The sequence below is a fragment of the Dromaius novaehollandiae genome, chromosome 9 (assembly GCF_036370855.1).
Source record: "Dromaius novaehollandiae isolate bDroNov1 chromosome 9, bDroNov1.hap1, whole genome shotgun sequence".
NCBI lineage: Eukaryota > Metazoa > Chordata > Aves > Casuariiformes > Dromaiidae > Dromaius > Dromaius novaehollandiae.
This window is the reverse complement of record NC_088106.1, coordinates 30,393,564-30,406,600: the sequence shown is the minus strand read 5'-3', so window position 1 is coordinate 30,406,600 and position 13,037 is coordinate 30,393,564. Positions and strand designations below refer to the sequence as shown.

General features: G+C 46.9%; 1 protein-coding gene across 1 annotated transcript; it reads right to left on the bottom strand.

Moving 5' to 3' along the window:
• Positions 1–875: 875 nt before the first annotated feature.
• Positions 876–12,898, bottom strand: DNAJB11 (DnaJ heat shock protein family (Hsp40) member B11). The gene is made up of 10 exons (XM_026100535.2): positions 12,648–12,898; positions 12,255–12,411; positions 11,124–11,221; positions 10,232–10,364; positions 9,095–9,237; positions 8,457–8,539; positions 7,788–7,845; positions 7,254–7,365; positions 6,708–6,867; positions 876–1,795 (listed from the first exon to the last, which is right to left on the bottom strand). The coding sequence occupies exons 1-10, from the start codon at positions 12,833–12,835 to the stop codon at positions 1,731–1,733; spliced, it is 1,197 nt and encodes a 398-aa protein (XP_025956320.2). The 5' UTR covers positions 12,836–12,898; the 3' UTR covers positions 876–1,730.
• Between the last annotated feature and the right edge of the window lie 139 nt (positions 12,899–13,037).

Genomic DNA, 13,037 nt, shown 5'->3' with positions numbered 1-13,037 from the left:
TCAAGGTAGCAACCTCAGCCAGGAGACGATTTTGAGGAAGACTAGCATTGAAACTAGCTGTCTGGCAGCCAGGCTTCGGCGCACCCATTTTTCTCAGCTATTCCCGAAGCCCCCACCTCGCTCTGCCAAGGCAAACGCGTAAAGGATCCAACAGGAAACCTTCCCTGCACTGTGTTTCCAACATGTCAGCTCCTGCTGCTCTGCGAGAATTCAGGGCTTCGGTAGGACACTGCTAGAACGCTGGCTGGCAGCGGGCGGGGTGGTCCACAGCTCCTCTGAACCACAGTTCAGAGGTATTTTGCGTAAGTTAAAACAAACAAAACAAGACAACCTTGGATCGCCTGCTGCTGCTTCCCAATAAGCATTTTTGTGTGGAAACATGTCCCTAGCATCCATTTCCCAGGTGAGGGAGGCAGGGGATGAGGTATCAAGCAGCTGCTGCAAGGATCCCCCACTTTATAGCCCCTAAAAGCATGGAAGGTGCAAACTGCTGTATCACACAATTTTGCTGCTTACATTCACGTTGCAATGAGCCAGAAGGCTGACTTACATAGGCACCTTTGAAGCCCCTTTTTTAGCTACTGCTCCCAAAGCGCTAGCAAAGAACACGCAGAGATGAATATTTTTGACAGGGATGCCTAAGGGAGCAGGGCCTTCATGACATGTATCACAGCAGCACAGGTATTTCCCAGCTGATGTACCAGGCCCTCAGTCCAAAGAAAGCAGCTACACAGCTTTAGCTGGTACTAGTAGCTACAGTATTTTCACCACTTAAAGCAGCTGAATGCTTATATCACAGTAGGAACCCTTCTACATTAGTCCAGTAACTTGCAGCTATACCAGCATCAGTTCTGCTTAAATACATAACCAGGTAGTTTGCCATTCCAACTCAAATATCTTTATTTCTGTGCTGTTAGCTTCACCTGTCCTCATAGAGGACAGAGTGCAGGAGGTAAGTGAACTTTTCCAGCCAAGCTGTCAGTTACAGTTGGGGGCAAGTAGGAAGAACCAAGACCACAAGGAGTCATTTCCATTATTTTCCAAAATTCCACGGTATGAAGAAGGTCTGAGGTGTCTTTGCTAAGCCAGAAAGAAGTTGTGACTTCAAAAATCAAGACCAAGTGTTAACTTTCAGGACGAGAGGACTTCTTGGCAGTTAAGAGTCCAGAGAAGGCTTGAGAGACTTCTCTTTACCACTTTCTCAACCACATGTGGAGCCCTAACATAGCATATAAAGCCCTTCCTACAGTCCACTCCCAACAGCACCTATACTCTGGCCCCAGAAATGCGCTCTGAAACAATATCACACTCTGGACTTGGAGGGGACAGGAAGAAAGGACTTGGATAAAAAGAGAAACTTAGGGACTGACACAAAGGACAAAAAGCAGGAGAAGCTATGAAAATATGTTGAGATGGTCAAGAAAAGTCACATCAAAATATATTTAAAAACCGGAAATTCCAATCTGCATGGAATTTAAAACTCCTTTCCCCACTTTTTTCTGCTCAAGGAGTCTTTTCATTGTTCCAGGACATTGAACACTATAGGCAGCACCAGTTGTGTCCTGAAAAGGGTAAAATTTTCTAACTCGTCTGAGCACTTTCACCGTTTACAAAAAAAAGTTATATATACCTCAACAATTGCCCCACCCTCCCTCTTTTTCATTCTACAATGGGCAGGAGAATAGACTTCAGACAAATCCGACTTTTCATTTAAGTCCAGTTTTTCCAAACTAATATCCCTGCAATCCATTGTACACCTTCTGCACTGATCCTTGCTTCAATAGCTGTTTGAGACCTGCAAAAGAAGAGAAAAGAAAGAGTTATAGCACAGCACAAACAGGACTCTGAATTCCCTGTTCCTGCTACACCTCCACATTTGACTTGTAGGCACCGTGACACCAGCATTTCAAGGTTCAGCCCAACACAGCTGAACAATGCCACCTAAAGCTCTGAGACACCAAGAGCTTTATAAAAAAGCAGAGGTGCAACATCTTTACTCCTGCTCATTTAACATCCCTAAAAGAACAAATAGGACCAAGGCTAATAACGCTGTAACAATGCATTCATACACACTCAGGACCACAGAGGACCAATGGATCCAGGCAGAAAAATGTTTTGTTACAAATTCAAAACTCTGTGTACCACCTCAAGACCTTTACAGCTGGATAACAGATAGAACTGTCCCCCAGAGCCACTTCACTACTGAAGCTGAGAGCAATTTTGTCACCCTAAGCAAAACTAACAAGAAATAGCTTTTGGTTATTTCCAGAGATTACTTCTAGTCTTGTGAAGCTTGTTTCCCCCATACTACCTCTACAGTTGGGGAGAAATCTGCTAGCACTAAGTTTGGAAGGACTATGTTAGGTTTTTCTAGCATGCGAGTTCAGAAGGCATCCACATGAATGATTACAGAACAGAGGTTTTCACACTGCTGCTGTCTGTTATAAGTAGACCCTGAAGGCAAGTAAGACAAGCAAACTTGTCATCAGCGGACTTCAGTACACTACACAAGGCGACAGTTCTAAAGCCACCGCTTTACAGAGGAGTCTAGGAGATTACATCAGCAGGCTGGATTCAGCCTTTACAAACATCGCCCCCCCACAACAGAAAAAACTTAGTCATAAAACATTTCAAAGAACTGAGCGTGCTGATGTCCTGTCAGCATGGACTTCTTATCAGAGCATGATAACGTAAGAGAACAGAGAAGTGACTCAGCCCCGAAACTGTAACAGCCCACCTACTGGGGTCAGCAGGGAGAGACAGATACACCTTTACTGCTACTTAAGGGTCAAGGCTGCACAAAACTGACCAAGGGAGGAGACCGTCAAGAAAGTATGCATCACTCTGCTTTTCCAGAGATAATTAAAGAGGACTCCCTCTTCAACGTCAGCCTGCAGGCACGCTGCCAGCACTCCCGCAGCCCTGGCCACGGCAGCACACCTCTGCTCTGACCAACACCAGAAATGGAACTGGCAGGCCTTGCCTAGGCATGACCAAGGCTGTGAGACAGCAGAACTCCACACACGGGGAATTTTAAAGTTAAAAATTAAGCCAAGTTGCTATTCCAGTCTGCTACTGGATATGCCCCAGCATCAACCTTGTGATAACTAAGCATACTGGCAGTTGGCTTGCACCTCAGTCTGCCTTGGGGGGAAGAATATGCCTGTCTTCCAGGATGTGATCTCATGACCACCACAGTCCAGACTGTAGCAGTCCTGTACTTGCTCCCACATGCTCCTGTCCTCCTCCCTGTGCAACCATTTTAAGGGCTGTTTGAGGAAGATAGGTACCAAAAAAAAACCAAAAACAAAAACCTTCTGTGCTGGTCATTTCTGGCTGCCTCACTTGTGTGCAGCAGCGAGACAAAGGAAGAGGTGAAACAAGTGACTGAGGACAGATGAACAGAGGGGTTGGAGAGAAGATAGGATCAGCATCCTCTCTCAGATCAACTTATTCTGCTGTGTAACTGAAGCTAGATACATCAGGAAGGAGGGCTGGATGTTGTATGTTTGTAGAGCAGAGCATATGAGGTTGCCAAGAAAATGCAGCAATGGTCACCATCCTTAAGCAAGGTATGTATGCAAGGAGAGGCAGGATCAGTAATTAAAAATCAAATGATTACCCATGAAGAAAACCTAAACTTTCAGGCATACACATCCTTCAGGAGACCCAGCGAAATGATAACATGCCTCCCTCCAAACCTTATCCTGCTTTTCTACTCTCAGACCATTCTGGCTACAAACACTGCTATCCTTTAAGACTGTTGTTTTGATGTGTAAGTTAAGGCCACAGTAACCCTGTTAAAATAGTGGAAAACTGTCCTGGAAGTAAGGACTGGAACTGAGATTGCTCTCTGCCAGAGAAGTAGTGGCTACTGAACTATTCATGTCCCCTCTTGCGTGCTCTTGCCCAGAAAATTTGAATTCTTCCCTGCTTCCTGAAACACCCTCAACAGGAGGGGTAAAGTGCACTCCCCTACAGAAAAGGTGCTAATCTCTAAGGAAAGGTCATTCTCCAGGGGAGTGGAAGGTAAGTTCACTTCCCTTCCACAGCCAGAGGAGACTCAAAGCCACTTCCTGGCTAATGTGTAAGAGGATGTGCCTTCTGGCTGTGAAGTTCTTTGGAAGGAAGGACATAGCTGCAGAAAGGTGTGCTCCAGCAGCCCTGAATAAAATGGGATCAGCAACATTCCCATGCCTCTTGTTTCCCGCTAGCTAGTTCTAGGTAACTGCACACTGGCCTGAAGGATAGCCTCATTAGTGCACAGGATATTTTGACACATTGCTGGTGCCCCAACCCCAAATTTCTGGATTTGGTTCTGACAGCCAGGAAACCTGAGGTTTGGTGTCACCACACCTAACATGCTTACTGGAGCCAAATTTGAGATTTCTTTTTATGCTGCTAACAAATGACAAGTTACAACACAATCTGCACGCTTCAAGGCCTGCTGTTACTCTCTGAACACTCAGAGTTAAAGCACTGGATTCAAAACTCCAAGAAGTACAATAAACATGAATGGAGAAGAACTAGACCCAAGTCAAAGAAAAGAAAGTCACCTATGATCAGCAGGCAACAAGTTCCCTGATGTCACACCAACAGGAAAGAGAACACATTGTTTCTCTGACTCTAGAGCTATGGGCTGACCGGAGCAGTGCTCTCGGAGTCAGTATCTCCTGACTGCCCCAGAAGCCATACATATGGTTATGAGATAAGAAATTGGGACCTGTGCCAACAAAAAGAAAGAAGGATGTTTTGAATTCCAAGGCCTACAGTCTTCTCTTGAATATGCATGCTGAGCTGCTGCCATGCAACATGGCTAGAGCTATTCACTTAAACTCCTTAAATCCCTGGATGTTTGGAAGTAGTCTAGCATACAGAAACATATCTGACTACTTACCAGTCACCCTTCCCCTAAGATGGGTGGAATCACTTCAGGATTCAGATGTTTCATACCCTCTTAAACAGATTCATGCCAATACCATCATCTCCTTATTCATGGGGTATTTGTACAGGCATGCTAGCAGTTTTAACAGGAAGATGCAGGCTTCTGTTGCTGCTTTTTGCCCACAGTCTCTTCACAAACTGCCAAGAGCAACAGATGTATGAATGTCACATGTAATTGAGAGAAGCTGCCTTTTGAAGTTTGGAGAATGGCAGCAGAGCCTGGTAGCAGGAGACCTCGCACCAGTGTGGTCACTGTTCTCAGCAGTTTTCACTGAGCACAATACTTGCTGACTGTGCTAATAGGGTGGACAAATCCCCTCAAGGAGGGACAGGAGGAGTTGTAACTCTTTATAAATTGCTATCTTGCACCACTGAGCCAACTACTAGTCTAATGAGACAGTGCACAGGTTGACTAACAATACCTGAATGCTATGACAGTATATTCCAAACATGCAAAGCAGCACTACTTCCATTTCTGGCACATGTCAGAGAAGCAGAACTGCTTGCCTGTGATGGAGATCTGGGCAAACAGTTACACTTGGCAAGATCTCAATGCAAGCAGGAAAGCACTGGGGCCAAAACACAAAATGGGTTCACTCAAAGATCAGCCCAGAGGCACGGACCTCACAGCCTAAACAGCCACAAAACTAACTGTTGCAGAAAAATACACAGAAGATCAGGCAACTCCGAAGTTGCAGGTAAAGCAGAAGTTCCCCTTACGAACTGGGCTCAAAGTTGTAGTTAGCACAGTGTTGCCAAGGCAGCAGTAGCATGCTGTAGGACTGAGACCCACCCAGGGTTTGGCTTCTCTCTACGAACTTGAGGAGTCCAAGAGAGCTGTGCATTTGCTTCCTTCCACCAAGACAGCTGTCAGAATCCAGCAAATGGCACCTTCAGAACAAGAAAGTATGATGACCTTGGCCAGCAGGAAGTTCTGGAGACAGACTAGGATTCTGCCCAGAAGAGCCGCACTGGTATGTGCCAGGAACTCCCTTGCCCCATAGCGCAGGACGGCTCCCTTGATGCCTACTCTGATGCCTTGAGTACTTCAGCAGAACCTACTGCAAAGGCTACCGAAGTAGAGAGGAATTTACAGCCATGACTCAAAGCTGAGAGTAAAGGATTTACTCTCCTGCCAATTCTAGGATGTTTATGGTGCTCACGTACAAGTTTCCATCCAAGCGCTAGAGACGGACAGCAGATCTCTCCTACCAAACAGGTCTACGCATCTGCATTGTCTCCTTCTTTCTGGTATGCAAACAAAGTGCTACTGGTGAAAGGAGATGTAGGAAAGAACAATCCTTCTTCTAATGCTGCACAGCTCTGTTTACCCATAACAGTAGATGTTTTTTCACAAATCTTGCCTCCAAAGAAGTGGAAAGCTTGGGCTGGAAAACAGCTTAGGATCCCATTCTAGCAAAGACAAAGCAGGTGGGGGCTAACCCCACTAAGTCCTTCAATTCAGACAGATGGCCAACTACAGAGGACCTGTAGGCTTGCCAAATACTACATCCCAGCAGTGACACATCCAACCTAATCTGGTTCCCTACAGCTACAGCAGCCAAGATTGCTTGCTTCAAGAAAAATAACAAGCAAAAGTTACTCACAGGGCATTGGGCCAACTGCGTTATGTTGTACAACGGGTACAGGACAGGAGAGCCCTTCCTGACCACTACTGGCCACTGTTTCAGTTATACCCACTTATCAGCTTTGGTGAGAGATCTGTGCAGCCCGCTGTTATGACAGAGTTTTAGAGCACACACCTTCCCGCTGTTCATTTGTCAGCTGCTCTTTGGGGAACTCCACATCAAATGTTATTATTAGTGAGCCTTTGATATTATTGTTATCAAAATTTGGAAGGCCCTCTCCTTTCTTCCACAGCTTGGCCCCAGGTTTTGTAATTTTATCCCGAGCAACATGAACCTAGAGACAAGAGAAATTTCAAAACATTATTACTATTCTGCGCACATACCCCAGTACCCCAAATGCCCTTTCCAACCCACTGAAAAGCTACAATTGATACTGATTTCTTGCCAAAGTCAGCAATATTCACAGGGGTCCAGGCCCTGTTACTGCTAGGATGTATGACAGTACTCACAATACCTAGACCTGCACTGTGCTCCTCTTCAAAAAGGGCAGATTTTATCTCTGAGAATTGCCCTGGCAGTTAAGAGTCTGTAGCAGAGGGGATACTGATATTCAGTATCAACCAGCAGCTACAAACAGCCCTGAGCAAAGTAGCCCAGGCCACAAGAAACCTGCAGCTAAGGTTTGTTTACACAGAGCAGGAAAGCAAGTTGTTGCCTCACCTTGTGCCCATCCAAGTGGGCAATATCCATTTCAAAGCCTGTGAGTGCCTCGACCAGCGAGATCGTCACATTTGTATACAAGTCATCCCCTCTTCTTTCAAAGACTGGATGCCTGTGAAAGAGAGAAACTGGAACTTCTTTCCCTTAGGAGAAACAGGTCCTCTCGCTTCCCTCCCCCATCCCCCCCACATCATAGAAAGGAAATGAAGAATGAATGAAATTCAGCATCAGTTTCCTGATTAAAATACATACTACTAATAACCTTTCTATTTCTAGTGCAATGGGTGGTAAGGCGTTGTCAAGAAGTTGTGTGACTCACAATTTTCTTAGTAGTACATTTCCTTACAACAGGGAGAGAGATAGTAAGTTTACAGGGGGAAGGGGGATTTCGTGACTCATGCAGGAGCTAAAAAAACTTACTGCAGAATTCAGGCCAAACAAAAACTGAAATAACTTCAAAGAATTTTAACCAGAAAATTGCTTGTAAGCTTTGTTTATAATAACCAAAGTGGTCTAACTAGGCAGGTTACCTACTTAAGAACTTTTATTCGGAAGCGCAAGTCACCTGGCTCTCCATCCACATGGGGTTCACCTGCGAAATAAGAGAAGCTGTGCTAAAAGGAGCTAGATACTAACAGCCAAAGAAACAAATAATCTGTTAAACACCATATGGATCTGCCCTTCACATAAGTTACAAAAAAACCAAAACAAACAAAAAACCAAACAACCAAGTTCATCCTTACATGGCTAAAGCCTTGCTGATATATATCTCCTAATAAAGAACGTAAGATTTTCAGAGTATTGCCTCAATGAATTTGTACCTCTCTGCTCTTCTGAAAGACTTGCTCACATGTTAACAAGGCCTGTCCTTTACAGGTTAAAGGATTTCATCTGCTTGGATAGATGGAATTCCCTCCCCACCACTGAAGCCTAGAGCAGATGATCCTACAAATTCTTTGAAATATCCAGGGGGGCGTGGGGAGGTGCCCACAGTGCCCGCAAAGGGAGTGGATCTTGAAGCACAGCATTACTGAGGCCTAGCAAAGAATATGCTCCTGGACTTCAAGAGCATACACGAGATATGGCACCTATTTCTGATCATTTCTCCAAAGGAGGGCTTGGGCACTGCCATGAAGACCAGCCTTGCATGGCAGAAACAGAGCAAATAAAAGCTGAGCAGTGTGCCAGTGCCCATATACATACCTTCACCAATGAAGGGATACTCCATACCGTCCCTCACACCTGGTTCTATCTCCACTTCCAGTGTTCGCTCTTCGTTCACAAGCCTGTAAAGGGGAAGAGCAGGTAAACATTTGTGCTGTGTTAGCAGCAGCAGGTAGTAGCACCTACTTATTTTACTGGTGAAATGAGAACATCCGCCCATGTTAACACACATACTCTCCTTCCTCACATCAAGACTGGAGGGCAAGCAGTGCTGCCTTTCTTGTATGCTAATACCTAGCACGGAAGGCAAAGTTAATGACCAGCATCTGGACACATGACTACAACACAGTATTCCCTGCCCAGCTGTTCACAATTGGGAACTGTGGGCTTCTCCAACTTTGCTTCTGTTTACGCAGATTTTGTTGTGGAACTCATGCCCAGATGTGATTGTTCAAGGAATAAAGAACTGAAAGAGCAAATTGGGAAGCATTTCACCTATTAGAGCTGACCGCTCCTACTGTAAGAATAAAGATTGGCTCCTTGGAAATAAGAAACTTGGGTAGTTTGGAGAAACTTATCACATGACTTACTGGTAGTGTAGGCACTTCCTGCCATCTAGTGGCAGGTTTTGGTTAAACATTCATACTGCACTAAAGAGCGTAAAACCTCACACTCACTTGACATTGGGACATTCATCACAAACAACTTCTTGAGTCATCTGGAAACGTCCGGGGCCCAACTGAGTGGTCCTCATCTCCTGCCGGCAATTGCATTTCCGTTTGCCGGGTGCCTGTCTTGCCACAGGCTTGTTTCTAACCACCTGCATGAAAGAAAGAGCTTCACACACAAGCACACAGGCCAGTACTCCTGAGTCTTCAAAAAGGGATGGATTTCTCTAATAACAATGATACTATATTTGATACCTGCACATAATTTGACTTTTCTTGCACATTCTCTGCTGCCTCCACAGTAGCTGCACACGATCTTGCCAAAACATCCCTGATAAGAGTTTTCAGCTCACACCCTCTTGCCAATCACACATTAAAACACTACGATACCAGAAAATTGTCTCTGACACTACAGTTGCTTTCTTTTTCTCTTTTTGCCTGCACACTTCTCTAAATAGGAGAGGTAATGCTAGGTTGAAACACCTGACACCTTTGATCACAATAGCTCCCTCATTCCAGTCTGGGAAAGTCATTTTGAGCTGCCCATTTACCCAAACACTCGCACAAACTCAAATCAACAAAAATTCTAACAGGTAGAATGCAGAGACTGCCATCACCACAAATATAGCTTGCAAAAAGAAAGAGCACCATCCATTTGATAAGTACGTAATCCAGAAAGTTGCATTTAAATATTTGGCCATATAAAGAGGACATTAAAACCCACAATATGTTTTTTTTTTCTTTTACAAGAAAGGCTGAAAACACAAGAATTAAACTACATGCTTGCAGCCTATGAATGGGCCTCAAGTATCACCAGATCAAGAGGGAGACCAGTAATGTCTTTTTCAACTGGGCTACCACAAAGAAAGAGTAGCTAAACACTGGCAACTGATAAATAATAACTATCATCACAAGAAGCATCTCTTCATAGAGAAATTTCAGAAATCAAACATATTGTTTCTTCCATTAAGTACTAGCAAATACTGTCACAGTATCTTCCAATCTCATTGCCAGGTTCTCAGAAAACAAGTGTCTATTTTAGTTCCATTTTTTGCAGAACACAGCATTCCAACTGGTGGCCAGGCCAGCATTTCCTCAAACTTAAGAACACACTGGGGAGACTAACAGACAAGCAAGGAAACTTACTTCCACAAAGTTTCCTGAATAAACTTCCTCCAGTGTAACTTCCAGGTCCACGATGATATCACTTCCTCGGGGAATGTTCCTGTCTTGTTGGCGAGGATTCCCTCCAAACATGAATCCAAAGTCCCCAAAAAAGCTACAGAGTAAAATACATGTTAGTTCAGAAAGAAATTCTAATCAGACAAGGCTTTGCTGAAGAGAGCTACCAAAGGCAGCAGCAACAGGCTGCCTGGCAACTGCTTCTAGCCCTCTGTCAAACAGCTCCATAGCAAGCTGGAATGCTGTTCCTCAAAACAGACCAGCAGACAGCAGTGGTTCTCGCCCAGAAGGATTACATGAGAAAAGCAGCTTAATGAATTATTTTAGCAAATTTGTTCCTAGCAGAAACAAATGGACCTTAAACAAACTGAGCAACACACAAGCGCCTTCAGATTCTAATAATACAAACTGTGCAGTTGCTCTGTTGTATAAGTCAGTACAGCGTTACTTTGTAAAAGAAAAAGGAATCCCAAAGTGCGCTCATGACCTGTGACAACAGGTTAAACATCAAGCACATATCAGAGAACATGAGAAAGATCCTACATGTTTAATGCAACACCTTACACATTGCTCAAATTAGCAATTCAGCTTGCCAAGCAAGTAACAGCCACATGTCGGGGAAGAGAATACTGGCTCCTATTCACCACTCTTGGACAAAGGACCAACATGAGATATGCAAATGAAAACAGCATGGGGGATGTCTGTTGTACATGTATTTCTTCAAAAACCCAGCTGTCACATGAGATCAGTGCCTCTTCATCTCCCCCATGAGCAGGTAAAAGGATAAGATCAAAGACCTTAACACACAATTACAGCTCTGACCACAGAAGAGCCTAAAGGGACAAAGCCTCCTTACTGCGAGAAGATGTCTCCATGGGAACTCTGGTGCCCATCCTTCAATCCCTCTTCACCATAGGCATCATACTGCTTCCTCTTCTCCTCATCTGACAGCACCTGAGCAAAGGGAAGGCAAAGGGACAAGACATTCATCTATGGCTGAACCGGGTTATTTAAACAAGCCTTTAAGATGAACCTTGCCAGTACTTTTGACTGAAGGAAAAGCAGCAGAATACTGTACATTACAGAAGTGCTGGCTAGGACTTGCTGAATGGACTGGAAAATTAAATATTCAGTAGCTAGAAGCTGTAATTAGCTTATTAGAACAGCAAAAGCAAAACACACAAAATACAAACAGTGCAGAGTCTACCACAGTGACTTTTTCACTATTATTTTTCCAACCTTAATACACCTAGTAAAAGGTGAGCCAAAAACCTTTCACCTCACGCGAGCCAAAATTAATCACAGCCCATCCATACGTACAGACAGAATGCTCCTGTGCCAATGCTTTTAATTGATGCAGCTCTATTTCTTCCTCAATCTTCAACCCACACTGAACTATATATAAACAACAAATAACTTAACCAGAAGAACATAAAGGCGGAAAGTTCAAGTGAGCTATGGCTCTTGCATACTTTTCTCCAACAAAATGAGTTTTGTAATCTTGCAGGCAGCTTCTCTACCTTTGTTGTTTATGACATGTAGCATCAGGAACTTGAAACAGTTTTGTAATAGGGGGAGGAGGGATTGCACCAGCACCTCATAGAAAGGTACCAGCACTCCTAGGAAGCCCTCCTGGAGGGCATAACACCGGCTCGGTTCCTTCTTGTTCCCGCAAATCCTATGGGTGGAAAGTCACAGGAGGCAGCTTGTTGGCCAAGCCAGGCTTCACAGCTGGAGCTTGCTTTAGCAGAAACCCCACCTGTCCTTCACGCTGTCAGGGAAGGCCCCAGGAGAATGCATTAAGGTTACCTTGAGTCACCCACAGTGCACAGGACTTCACCTCTCCTCTCACTCCTCCTTTCCGCAGCAGCCACACCAGGGCTCGCGACGCCCTGCCCCACGCCGCGCAGGCACCCCGCTCCGCAAGGCAGCGGCGGGGTGGGGAGCACCCACGAAGGGCAGGGGCAGCAGGGCAGCCCGGGCTCACCTCGTAGGCAGCCCCCAGGTCCTGGAACTTCTCCTGCGCCCGGGGGTCGTCGGGGTTCCTGTCGGGATGCAGCTGCAGCGCCAGTTTCCGGTAGGCCTTCTTGATGTCCTTGATGGAGGCGCCGCGGGACACCCCCAGGATCTTGTAGAAGTCCCTCCTGCGGGGGGGGGGGGGGGGGGGGGGAGGAACCCGTCAGCACCGCGGCCGCCCCGGGCCCGGGCGGGCCGGCAGCCTCAGGGGGAGTGGGGGGGGGGCGCATGCGCACGGAGCCGCGCGTGGGGGGGGGGGGGCGCGCAAGCACGGGCCCGCGTGGGGGGGGGGGGGGGCACCGCGTGCCCTGCGCTGAGGGGAGGGGAGGGCCCGGCCCTGTCGGCGCGGCCCCGGCGGACTCACCCGGCGGCGGCCTCGCCGCACACGCAGAGCAGCAGAAGGCAGAGGCGGCCGAGCCAGGCGGGGGACATGGCAGCGCGGCCTGGCTGCGGGCCGGCCCGCCCACGCCGCGCGCAGCCGCTGGGAGCGGGGGGAGGCGGCGCTCTCCGGCCGGGGCCCGCAGCACCGGAGCCGCCCGCTCCGGTCACCATAGATATGAAGCGGAGCCCGGCGACGGCCGCTGGCCAATGGGAGCGCGGCACAGCGCCCCGACCCCGCGCGCTGCCGGCCTATCGGGCGCGCACACTTCACCACCGGCTCGGCGCCGCCGGCCAATCGCCTGCCACGACATCAGCGCCGAGCCGGCCGGGCCAATCGCGGCTCGCTGCGTCACGCCGCTCCTGCCCTATCGCA

Bases quoted from the DNA above. Each gene is read 5' to 3' on its own strand.
- DNAJB11 (XM_026100535.2), bottom strand. From the start codon at position 12,835: ATGGTGACCGGAGCGGGCGGCTCCGGTGCTGCGGGCCCCGGCCGGAGA. The intron at 10,365-11,123 runs GTAAGGAGGCTT...TTTACTCTGTAG, and splicing joins CATGGAGACATCTTCTCGCA to CTTTTTTGGGGACTTTGGAT. The intron at 9,238-10,231 runs GTAAGTTTCCTT...TCTTTCATGCAG, and splicing joins ATTCAGGAAACTTTGTGGAA to GTGGTTAGAAACAAGCCTGT.